Below are 13,556 nucleotides of genomic sequence, written 5' to 3' on the forward strand. Positions count from 1 at the left end.
AATTCCAGAAGATAATGTCACTTGTTTCTTTGGAACAAGATACAAAGAATATTTCTACAACAATGGGGAAGAGATGCTCCTGTTCATCTGCTGGTACCTTGTTCATGGAAAAATCTGAAGCATCAGTATCCGACTATGCATAAACCTGTTTGGTAGAAATACACCAACTATACTTTCATCATTTGGAAATAGCAAAAAATGTGTATTTTCTACTCATCCTTAGCATACATCACCAAAATATCAAATTTACCATCAACATTAATTAATAGCAATAATAACTTACAATTGGTAAATGTTATGATCAACAAAAAAAAAACAGAAAATGTACAAGTTTAATGAAAATCTACTCATACTGGCTGCTATCTCCATGCAAAATCTTAACATACCATTCAAAAATATGTCATTGTTAATACTCTGAAGAACAGAGCATTATGCACCTTCAGCAGTAACAAAATGAGCGTAAATTTAACATTTTAAATCCACAAAGAAAGCCTTTAATATACAGAAAAACCACCACATTTAAACAGGCTTAAAGACAGGCATTTACTGCTTTATATTTTTTTTAAGTATCAAAAAAATTTAATATAAACATTAATTGCAATAAACAGATGCTAAATATATATTTTGAACCATGTGCATAGCTATGTAATACAGTATAACTGTGCTCAGTTTATTGATAATTTTAAAAGATTTCAAGAATCTGCAGAGATCAAATAAAATGAAACAAAGTCGTTAGTATTGCTAATTGATTGCAGCTTTAGGTTTCTACACACGACATCACTGATCTGTTTTAAGCACAGAATGGAGAGCTCAAAAATAAAGTCCTCCCTGAAATAGTAAAATTAGGAAGCAGATTTAACAGCTTCAAGCCCCATCCCCCCCCCCCACTTCACTCTTATGGGGAAGGGGAAAGGGAGGGCTAGAAGAAGCTTGTCAACTTACAGAGAAAGCAACCAAGATTTTCAAGTCACAAAGTTGAAATTTTGTAGCAGAAATGTTGCTACAGATTCAAAAAATGCTTTTAATACTATCATAAAATTTATAAATAAAAGAGAACATTATTTTAAAAATAAGTGATTTTTAGCATTTGCTTTTAAATTGATTTTAAAAGGCTATGTTTTCATACTTTGAAAAAAATTTGTTTCCATTTCTTTGGACAAATAAATCATTAAACATATACTGTTGTTCTGTTGACCTTTATTTATTTACTTTGTATTTTTTGTGGCTTCCACCCACAAAAATTTTGATAGACCTATAGTAGTACTGTAGGTGGACTAAAGATTTTTTTCTATTTTTTAATTAAATGTATTATTATTTTTTCTATTTTTTTTTTTTTATTATTTTTCACATAGTCCAGAAACCCTGCTCCAGAGATCAAACATGGAACTGTTTTTTCAAGCCTATTCAGCCCTCCAAATAAAGAGGGCAGCAGTCTCACACCAGGTGATGAAATTCATCTCCCACCTAAAACACTATGGTAAAATTTCATTGTTCAGAATATAACCTCTGTTTTTAGCATTCCATCTATGGAAAATAAATTCCCACTTTATGAAATTTTATGTTACAAGCATATACCAGGAACAAATTAACTTGTAAAATTGAAATTACCTATACAAGTATTTTACCTCAAACAACATCTCTATTTTTTCCACTTGCACTGCTTCTCTACTAAAAGAATAGAATGTTATTTACTTAGAATGTTATTAACTAATCCAAAAATTACAGAGCCTTCTAAAACCTAAATTACTAATACTCTTCAAAAAATATCCATGTATATTTATAAAATCTACTGTTACCCTACATAGGCTGAAATGGTCCAACTCATAAAATGCCAGGGAGACCAAAAAAAGCAATGCAGCTCATAGAAGAAGAAAAATCTAGATTAACTGCATATGACACTGACAACCATTTCACAGAATAGTTCACATTTACAAGGCTCATTTCCAATGTTCTGTGCACTGTATTCCTCTTGCTAAACCTAAACATTAATTTAACAAAATGCATTTACAGACCTTCAATATAATCCGCATTTTGCCTTATCACTGCTACAAAACAATGAAGTCATTTTTGCTGACCCCTGTCACAGCAAGCCTTTGTTGCTCATGTTTGATAAGTGAGGTCACTTTGTCAGAAATCTCATTAATGGCAGCAAAGCATTTTCCAGAGAACAAATCAATGGATGTAAGCTCTTGTCCACACTATATCAGGGAAAGGAAGCACTACCCATATGTTTCCATAAGATCAGATATACTTCACATCAGGTGTGAGGCCTTGCATTGTCATGCAAAATGAGGACTCATTCATAAACATGTCAGGTCTTTTGCTGTGAATTTTCAGGCACAATTGTAGAACTTCCTGTAAGTATCTTTTCTCCATTTCTAAGCTCTTTCAATAGCTACAGCACATTTAGCAACCACTGTGATGTTGACCTTCTGGATTCTCACAAAAATCTTCCCATAATTCCTTCTTGTCGGCCTAGTTGGCTGAGTGGTTAGCGTATCCGCTCTCCAGTCAAACAGCTGCGGGTTCAAATCCCACCATGGGCATGTGATGTTTGTGACTGTCTGTGAAAATACTAGTGGTGGTGGTTGGCAGTAGATGGCATTGGTGTAGATGATGATGGTAGTTGCAGTTGGCAGAGATGGAGAGTTGTACAGTAGATGCCCTCCTTCGGCGAATCTTTGGACTCACTGGAGGTGTTACGTAATAATAATAATAATTTTTAATGAACTATTAATACTTTAATTCCTTACATTTTTGTCTATATTCTCTTAGAGAACATGCTAACTTACTTGTAGGAACTTTCACTATGCTTCCTTCTTATCTAGGATTGCCTAGAATTTTTGGGTCCCTTCATAGAGTTCTAATTTTTCTTTACTTAAAAAGAAATTAAATTCAAATTATCAATATGAAATTCATTTGTATCCTGCTCAAAACTAAACGGTGATTACTTTCAATTTCAAATCCCCTATATACCGTGGAATATGTGAATTTAATGCAGATACCCAACAACAATAATAAAATTTCAAGTTAAGATGTTAATAATACGGTATTATTTTGTGAAGTTGTTGGTTACATGTTTGTTTCTTTCTGTACATCACAAGCAAGACATTTTGAGATGTTATTTTTGGTTAATGATGTCCTGCTTAGATATAAAACAAATTTAATTATTTATTTATTTACTCATTTGTTTTATATGTAATCTTGGCCCATTTCTACATGAACGAAATGGGACAAGTAAAAAGTGAATTAAGCTGAAGCGTTTTGGATGACTATATGGTTTTTTTTTTTTTTTTTTTAGTATTCTGCAACTTTAGAATATAAGCAAAATTTAACTGAATTTATGATTCTGTTATACAAGCAGCAATCTGTGTAATTCCTCCTGTATGAATCCAGGTGAATGAAAGTTATGAAAGCAGAGATTGAAATTCCAGAAGTGCATCCATAATGGATAAAAGCTGTGGATTTCAGACTGCATAACTGAAGGTAGAAATGTAGAAAGAGCGATTTTCATAGTCATGTAATCTGAAGTAAAGGGTGGTCCATAAGTCAAAGAGGTTTTAACATTTAATAAACCTTTTTATTTATTAATTATTTTTATTCTTATTTTTTCCCTTGATATAATGAAATACAGAACCTGGAGATTTTTTTTTTCGTTACATAAATAGCTTCCATTTTCAGCTTCACAAAGACAGGTCCTTTCTATTGCATATTGCATGACAACTATTAATGTTTCTGGCTGCAGTGCCCTAATTTCTGCACAAATATTCTCCTTCAGCTGTTGGAACGTCTATAGCTTGTTCACATTTTACATATATCTTTTCCTTCAGGTAATGCCACAGGAAAAAGTCGAGAGTAGTCAGATCTGGAGAACGTGATGGCCAATTAATTGCAGATCTTTGCAAAATTATTCATTTGCCAAAAATGTGCCTTAGAAGTTCCTCCAGTGATATGGGCAGTAGCTCTATTTTGCTAAAACCACATCTTGGTCTGTCCTCTACCGCAGAGCGTATAAAATTCAATCATGGCACAATACTGCTTTCCAGTGATCATCACTGCATTACCACTGTCATCTTGAAAGTAAGGCCTGATAATTCCCTGTAATGATACATAAAAAGCCACCACACTGCGCACATGGGGGGAGGGGGTTTGCACAATTCATGCTGGTGAACAACCCTTGGATTCTCCAAACTCCAAATCCTGCTAGTTTATGAACCATTGAGGTGAAAATGAGCCTCATCAGAAATAACAAAATGGTAGATGAAGTCATTTTCTTCTCTAGCTAATTGTTGAAAGTGGACTGCAAAATTTAGACATTGTTGATAACATATCAGTTTTAATCCAGTTGGATCTTGTATGGGAGGAGGCAGAAATGGTTTAAAATGCACTGCAGTGATGTCTGGCACACACCCAGCTGCCCAGAACATCTTTGGGTTGATGTTTGGTTTTTTAATACTGTCTTGCACACACTGAATGCTGTCCTCTGTCCTGGCTGAAGGGGGGGGGGGTCTCCTGGATCATAGCAAGTCACTTAAGGAACGCTTCTGCTGGAAACAATCAAGTGACTAATCATTATTTCTGAGGGAGCATTTCTGACATTAAAATGGCAGAGATATGCTCTTTGTGTTAGAATAATTGAATGCTGATTTCCAAAATAAAATTGCACCATTTTGGTTTGTTGTTGGGTTATACTTTTTATAATTAATTTTCCAAATGTTCCTTAGAATATCTAAAAATATGAAAAAAATTAATAATCAAAAAAGTTATTCACATTTTAAATCAATCCCTTTGTGACTTATGGGCCACCCTATATATACTGGTAGTTGCATAATTAAGTCATATTGATTTTATGTATATATCATCAATTTACCTGATATGTAGCCTCGGGTGTACAGGATACTCTGACAATACTACATAATTAAATTTACATTACTACTAATCTCCTATTGACAATTTCCCTCCAAATTAGTCTATTACATAACAGCACAGCACTCCACTATTGTCATGTCTAATATTTTGGTCTTCCAAATCACTTCTAATCAAATCAACCCACCAAGATCTTGGTATTACTTTGGGTGGTTTTACTGCTATCTTGACATCAAACACCTGTTTTGCTAACATTTCCTCCCATTCTGCTAAAGTGACCATACCACATTACACTAGCTTTATTTAGACAGTGCTAACAATATCAAGTTCCTTCCTAATATCTTCATTTTTAAGATGATTCTGCAAATGATGTCATTTGTTCATTCTCCTAAGTTTATTGTATAAATTTGTGTTCTTTTTAGTAAATTAAAGATATTTTTCTTTTGATTATTTTCTTTTGAGTCTTGATGAGCTAAATCAGTGGGAGTAATTTACTAAATGGTACAAATAATACAACTGCATGCACAAGAAAGTGAAAAAATATTTCCCCACCAACAATACTCTGGTATCCTCTGTCAGGATGATGATATCAAGATCAACAATAACACAGTCAATGAGGCTTTTCTTATTTTTTGTCTTCTATGTGAACCTGTGCACATCTTTATGTTGGAAGATGGTGTGGTGCTAGTGATTGTTGTGAACATAAATCTAATACATTCCTACCATTGTTAGGTTTGCTCTTTGCTCCAAATTTTCCTCTAACATTTCTATATATTTGTTTATTTCCTATTCTGCTTTTCAGCTCTCCAAGGACAAACTTTATAACCACTGTCCTCTTTTTTTCCTTAGGAACCACAAGCAATATATAATAAACATATATATCAATCTCACTGTCCAAACCATTTTGATGTCTATCTGCATCACCAACTGAAATTGCCTACTATTTAAGATTATCTTCAAGTTTAGTACTGAACACTACAGCTACTCTTTACCTAATTAGTTTTGTCTGAATATAATATTTTACAGTTGTGATTCAAAAGAATCTTGCCTGTTTTTACCTTCTTTGTTTCAGTAACACCGATTATGTCAATGTGGTCCTCAAATTCATTTTACAATTGTACTTCTTTTTTTAGCTAATAGCTCTTACACTGATGATGCTTATCTTGAATTCTTATAATGTTGAATTTGTTGCAATAACTTACTTTTCACCTTTTACCCTAGTTCCCTGAAAAAAGGAATTTTGTTTAACTGAGTGATATCCCATGTCATTTCATCGTATTTAAGCCAACATAGAGAACAATATGTCAGCTAAATCCCAAATGGCCAGTCCATTCTTGTAAATTTTTTGCTACATAAAAATTTAATTTGAAGCATCCTGTATGCATTAAAAAAGAAAAAAAAAAGAAAAAAAAAGAAATATCAATAGATAAAATGAATAATACATACCACTCCACTTCTTAGCCATCTTAAACATATTTGCAGCACGTGTATATAATTCACATGCCTCTTCAACTTTAGATGAGCCACTGAAAATATATATACTTTACTTACTCTAAATCTTTTAAATAAAATTTTAAAAAAATGATGATGATAAAATATATCTTAAGTTGAAAATCCTGCAGAATTTTTATTATTCCTATCCATATCAAATATTATAGCTTAAAGTTATGGTTAGGATTTTGATGTAGTTTATTAGATTATTAAGAAATCAAAGAAGAAAATTATTCAGTTAAAAATTAGCCAGAGTAACATTATCTGTCATCTTATATTCTGGGATCACAAATAATGTAGATCAACTTACTGTTGATGTTACACCATTTATACTAGGATCAATATTTTGATCAAAGCATTGTTGGTCAATATTTTGATCGAATATGTAAGCCTGATTGTTCAAAGTAAATAGTCTCTCTACTCATCAACCAATAAGATAGAGCTTCAAAATATCATTGTGGCAGATATTTGTGAATGTCTTTAAGCAACTGACAGTGTGAGACTATAAAATCTCTCATGATAAGTAATTCCATGACTTATCATGTTTGGTTTTACAATGGTTTTAATTCAGGATATGTACTGAAAATATATGTAAATTATTATGAAATATTATTATTCCCTATAAGTTATGTTAAGCAAAAGGGAATTTTCTTTGTCACTATAATGTGGCACATGAATCAGCAAATTTACGGTGAGATTAGCAAAGAACAAAGAGGATTATCATGAGAGAAAAAGTTAGAGACTTGCAAAAGATATCATCATTGCATCAAAAGGTCAGCAAGTACCAAAGACAAAAGTCGAAAAGCACGTGAAGATGATGTCAACAAGCCTGGAGGTAAGCACAAACAAGTTTGAAAAGCATGCCAATGCGAATTATAAGGATTATAATTATAATCCTTATATTATAATTATGCCAATGCGAATTATAAGGATTCTCAATGCTTGCTCCTGCCTGTAATCGCCGACATCTGTGGTCGGAAAAAGAAAGAGGCTTCATTTGTTTGCCTTCAGGATTCTCAAGAAGTGCTCGTATTTCAAGATTTCAATCGTTTGTGATCCAAAGGAACAGAAGAGATGCTTCGGCAATCGTCTACGTGGATCGCCTACATGAAGGAGACATTGTGACAAGATGTTAGGAAGACTCCTGTAGAACATTTGATTAATGTGAAGGATGTTTGTAAAGGAGAAACTTGTACCTAACTGTATTTCTGAAAATATGTGTAGAAAATGCACGAGTCTCTTGTATGTAAATGAGCCAGTGGGATTTTGTATAAAGTAGTTAATTAGATTAGACCAGTGTGTGTGTGTGTGTGTCTCACAATCCTATGATATTAAGTTTAGATGTTATGATAACTCAGAATCAAGGTTTAGAGAAATGAGGAATTTTATTTATTTAGTGTATATCCTGCAGAATATGTGTGCAAATAATATGTATGAATTTTATTTAATTGCCATGACTGATTGAAAGGGATAAAATCAAAGTAAAGCGGGGAGTGCACATACGATTTCAGAAACCTGTGTGGTCCTTGAATAACGTCTTATACTCTGATTCTCGATACAGTCTAGCTGGCGCAGTCGATAAACAAATAAATCTGCTAGGCTATAGAGCAAATTTAGAGATAAGACAAGGATAGAGCATGAGAGATAAGATATAGTATACGCATATACATGGCAGCAGTCGGAAAGTAAGATGGCTGACCATAATAAAAAAGTTAGAGACAAAACAGGATAATTAGACATCATCATGATCAAATTCCTGCCATGTACCCTCAAGGGGTGTACAGGATATGATAGTACTACATGAAAAAAATTACATCATTACTAACTTCCTATCTACAATTTTCCTCCAAATCAGTCTGTTACTTGTCAGGACTCCCACATTATCAGATCTTATATTTCTATCGTCTAAGGCACTTTGTACCATATCAATCCACCTATATCTTGGGCTTCCTCTGGGTCGTTTTGCTGCCAACCTGGCAGGGAACACTTGTTTTGCTAATCTTTCCTCGCCCATCCTGTTTAAGTGACCATACCACCTGAGATTAGCTCTGCTAATGCATTCCTGGATGCTGACAATGTCAAGTTCTTTCCTGATATCCTCGTTTTTAATATGATATTGCCATTGATGCCATCTGTTCACACCTATAATCTTTCTCAGGACTCTCATATCTGTAGTCTCTAGTCTTTGGTCAAGTGTTTTACTTCTGACCCAGCTCTCAGATCCATAAGTTAAAACTGGTTTGAACACTGTCTTGTATACAGCTAATTTAGTGTTCCGACTTATTTCTCTTTTATTCCATATGAATTAATTCAATTGACTTCCCACCATACCAGCTTTGCTGATTCTGTTGTCTATTTCTATATTTAATTTACCATCTTCAGTAAAAATCGTGCCTAAATAGCTGAAATGTTTTACTTGTTCCACAGGTTCTCCATTCACAACACAGTTGACATTTTCAATGATTCTGCCTATTTTCATTGTCTTTGTCTATTTATTGCTGACCTTCATACCATATCTATTACAACAGCTATCCAATTTAGTCAGAGAATCTTGCAGACTTGTAGCAGATTTATTTAGAAGTATAACATCATTTGCATAAAGCAAAGAGCTGACATTAACATCTCCAATTTTGATATCATGTTTAATACCACTTTCCTTCATAATTTGATCCATATATATAATAAATAACAGAGGGGATAATGTACATCCTTGTCTCACACCAGATTTAACATTAAACCATCTTCCTGTACTTCCTTCAGTTCTAACTACTGACATACAACTCAAATAAAGACTAAGTATTGCTTGATATAATGCCCCATTGACACCATATAACTGCAGCGTATTGAATAGCTTCTCTCTTGGCACCTTGTCATATGCCTTTTCCAAATTGACAAAACTTAAATACAGATCTTTGTTATGTTCCCATGCTTTCTCGCCTATTTGTCATAAAGTGAAGATCTGATCCTGACAGCTCTATTTGGCCTGAATCCAGCTTGTTCTTCACCAAGCTTTTCTTCCACAATTCTTCTGAACCGTTTCTCAGGTATATTTGCATAGATCTTGCCAGGAACACTCAGTAGGGAAATACCTCTGTAATTCTCACATGCAGGTTTATTTCCCTTTTTATATATGGGTACTATGAGAGCTCTACCCCAATCATCGGGAATTCGTCCCTCTGTCCAGGCTTTCTGAACTATGCAGTGTAGCCACTGTAAGACTCTTATACCACCATACTTCAGCATTTCTGGTCGAATATCATGTACTCCTGCTGCCTTTCACATTTCAAGCCTTTGATGGTTTTTTCTACTTCAAGTATGGATATGTATCCCTGACTGCATGCCTGGTCAGTGTTTTTTACCACTGTGCTGTCATCACTGCTTGTTTCATTTAGCAGTTTTTCAAAGTAATTACTCCATACTTCAAGGATATCTTTTTCTCCCGTTTTCATGTCAGCTTTATCATCTCTAACTCCTTTTACAGCACTCTTTCCTCCATTCCTAAGCTTCTTCAACAACCTCCAGAATATTTTGCCACCTTCTTGATATTTATTTTCTATATTATTACCAAAGTCCTCCCATTACTTTTGTTTAGCTAGTTTTACACAGTGTTTAGCATTCTTGCATTTGTCTCTATATTCTCTAAGAGCACAAGCTGACTTATTTGACAGTAACTTTTGATATGCTTTCTTCTTTTCCTTCACTGCCTCTTTAACTTCCTGTGTCCACCAGGGAGTTCTGATTTTTTTATCCTTACAGACAACCTCACCACATGCCTCTCTGGCAGAATCAATCAATGTTTTCTTCAGAGTTTGCCACTGAATCTCCAAGGTTTGATTCCTGTTCTCAAACTCTTTCATTTTTTCTTCAATAATCTTTGTGTATTTTAGTCTACAGTTCACATCTGAGAGCTGCTCAACTTTTATTCGCTTTAAAACTTTCTTACATGTTATTCTTTTCAATATGAAATTTAATTTTATCCTGCTCAAGACTAAATAGTGATTGCTTCCAATTTCAAATCCTCTGTACACTCTGGTGTCCTGCACCAAGGAGAAAACATCACTATCAACAATAGCATAGTCAATGAGACTTTTCTTATTCCTTGCCTCTTCTCTCCATGTGAATTTGTGCACATTTTTATGTTGGAACATGGTGTTAGTAATAACCAGTCCATGTCCTGAGCAGAAATCCAACAGATATTTGCCATTATTATTAGCTTTGCTCTTTTCTCCAAATTTTCCCAAAATATTTTTGTATGTCTCACAATCGTTTCCTACTCTGCTATTTAGATCCCCAACAAGGACCAACTTTTCATTTTTCATTGTGTCAGTTGATAGTTAGACACAGATATAAGAAATGTTACAAATGGTGCAGACAACATATATTTAATATAAATTTTACAAAACCACCATCCTCCTCCAACAAGCAGGAAGTTGTCATATGAGACCACCATCGTACTTACTAGAAGCTTGATGTGACTTGGTTTCTAATATTGGATTATCACATACTTAATCCACTTATGAATCTAATGTATGATAGTGTAAAAATAATCATATTAAAAATTCTGAATATTTTATATATATATATAAAAAGAGGGAATATATAAATTATAAAATAAAATTAACAATATGGGGTTTCCCCCGCCCAGGTTCGAATCCTGTCGACTGCGCCATTGTTAATTTTTTTTTTAATTTTTATATATTCCCTCTTTTTATATATATATATATATATATATATATATATATATATATATATATATATATATATATAGTATATTAACTATTTAGTCTACCGGCTGTGCCTTTGTTAATAATTATACTATATACTTATGAGGCGATTTATTATATAAATCTCTTTTACTAACAATTATTTTTATTTTGACTCCGAGTGTCCCTATATGTTATTGTATTGCACAAAAGTTCACTCCAATTGGTGCAATGACTTTAACTCTCTCTTTCAGAATCCAACTAATCATTGCTCAAAACCAAGTACAAAATAAACACATTTAATAAAACTAAAACAATATATATACACTTCTAGCAATAATACATAACTATAACTACAGATTATATGGATCCAAGGCCTTATTTAAAAATATAAACTTACTCTTAAGACTAAACACTTTTTCTTTCACAATCACAAAAAAATGTTCATAGTCTTTTTTCTCTTTCTGTTAAGGCTCTTTTCCAGAAGTTATACAGCTCTGTACTTCATTTTCAGGATCCTTTCATCAATCAATGTAACACACATAAAAGTCTTCTTGACTAAATCTTGTTTCCTTTTAGTAGCAATACTCATCAGATCAGGCATCCTTAATACCTATAGAACTTCTTTATCAATATTTTTCTCTAAGAAAAACATTCACTTTAGAATGTAAGCAACAAGTTCTTCTTTCCTTCACAATACTAAATGGCAGTCTTAACTTTTTCCACTTTAAAAAACTTACAGTTTCAAGATTTCCTTTTATTCATTACTTATTCCTCCTTGAAACCTATTATTTCCACTATTCCCTTTTCGGAATACACTATGAAATTTCTTCCGACTGCCACACAAAAAAAATCAAGTTCCTTCCAACTTAAATATTTACCGGCCAGTGTTCTAAAAACTTCAGAACGCTCTCTTGTTTACAACCGTTACTTGGATACGCAACGCTTTCCTTGTCAGCTGTCAATCACACATCAAATCCTCTCCGGGAGCATGCGCACTCCACAAAAGTCAGAAACTACGCACTGCAATAAAATGGCTGACTCGCTGTATCCATTAGCGCTAAGAGAAAGTCTTTCACAAAACACAAAATTCAACAATTTTAAACCACAACAAACTTTCTTATAAGTAACACAAATATTCAGTTTAGTAAGTACATCAATTTTTTTTTTACTTCTTTACATGTTACTTCTAATATAACATTTTCATAACGAGCACATCACAAGTGCAGACACTGCGTGTATGAAAACAAAACTAACAAGCATAATTAATACGTAAAAATATTCAGAATTTTTAATATGATTATTTTTACAATAGGAATATTTGCCTTCTGTGCATGGTAGTATAATTGTAAAAAATGAAATATTAAAATCAAAAAATTCCTTATATAGTTCTTATACAGGGTGGCTATGAAATAACTTTCCCTCTTTGGAGGCATCTGTAGCTAAAACCAATAAATGGAATGAGACCAAATTTTATATTGAGACTTTTGAAGGCATGGGGAGATGATTTCCACAAAAAAAAAGATTTAGTACCAAAAGTCGCCGATAAGGAAAATTTGGCGCTGACAGAGCTGAAATAAAGTGGATAATTACATTAAAGGCAGATAAAATGGAATAACATTTCAACGGTGTAAGCGACAGCTGCAGCACTCATTCCAGCTGGATGTGTGGCGCATTACAATGATAATAAGAATAATAATGATTAAACTAAAACAACTTGCGAGAGACACAGAAATTAATGTAGTGATTGAACTCGCAGGAAATAATGTTTTATTCATCAGAATCAGGGTCCCCTGGACCCTATACATGATTTTCAATGTGCTGACCTTTCTTGTGTAACGTCTGTTACTGTCTCTTCTTGCACTGCTTTCTGTCCTCTGCCAGGTCTAACTCCTAGTGATCCAGTTTCTTCAAACTTCTTAATCATAGCTCTGTGCTACAGCTGACATAGGACCTGTATGCAAGTTATGAAGCCTTATAAATTTCCAAAGGGCCGCTATGGCATTGCACTGTTTAAGGTAAAACAACTTAACAAGTAAAGCACGCTGAGGCAAGGTAGGACACGTATTGAGCACAATTCGTCAGTCATTCAAATAACTGCCTGAACGTTCCCAATCCCTTTTTAAGTGGAAATGGTGGCGCTGCTGTCACGTACGCACGGTAAAATTTGCATAATCCTTTTTACCTGCATTTACTGCAAACATTTGACTGCTTTCGGCTCTGCCAGCACCAAAATTTCCCATATCAGCGACTTTTGGTACTAAATCTTTTTTTTCTGCGGAAATCATCTCCCCATGCCTTCAAAAGTCTCAATATAAAATTTGGTCTCATTCCGTTTATTGGTTTTAGCTACAGATGCCTACAAAGGAAAGTTCTTTTATGGCCACCCTATATCTTTCTTATATACAGTTAAAGGAAGTTGTTTGGTTATCAAATTAACCATGATTACAAAAAAAAAGTGTGGCATGAAACTGAATTGTGTGAGACTCCCTGCTC

The 13,556-nt window shown here is 33.7% G+C and overlaps 1 protein-coding gene across 1 annotated transcript in view; it reads right to left on the bottom strand.

Moving 5' to 3' along the window:
- The window catches only part of LOC150102569 (alpha-soluble NSF attachment protein-like), a 183,397-nt gene that overhangs the window by 159,010 nt on the left and 10,831 nt on the right, over positions 1–13,556 (bottom strand). Inside the window, exon 2 of the mRNA XM_090398810.1 lies at positions 6,313–6,392. Coding sequence (XP_090254936.1) covers positions 6,313–6,392 — 80 coding nt within the window. The remainder of the gene's footprint in view (positions 1–6,312; positions 6,393–13,556) is intronic.

This window comes from Typopeltis vanoorti, chromosome 10 (genome assembly GCF_054136105.1).
Source record: "Typopeltis vanoorti isolate ZY-2024b chromosome 10, IOZ_Tvanoo_1.0, whole genome shotgun sequence".
Taxonomy (NCBI): domain Eukaryota; kingdom Metazoa; phylum Arthropoda; class Arachnida; order Uropygi; family Thelyphonidae; genus Typopeltis; species Typopeltis vanoorti.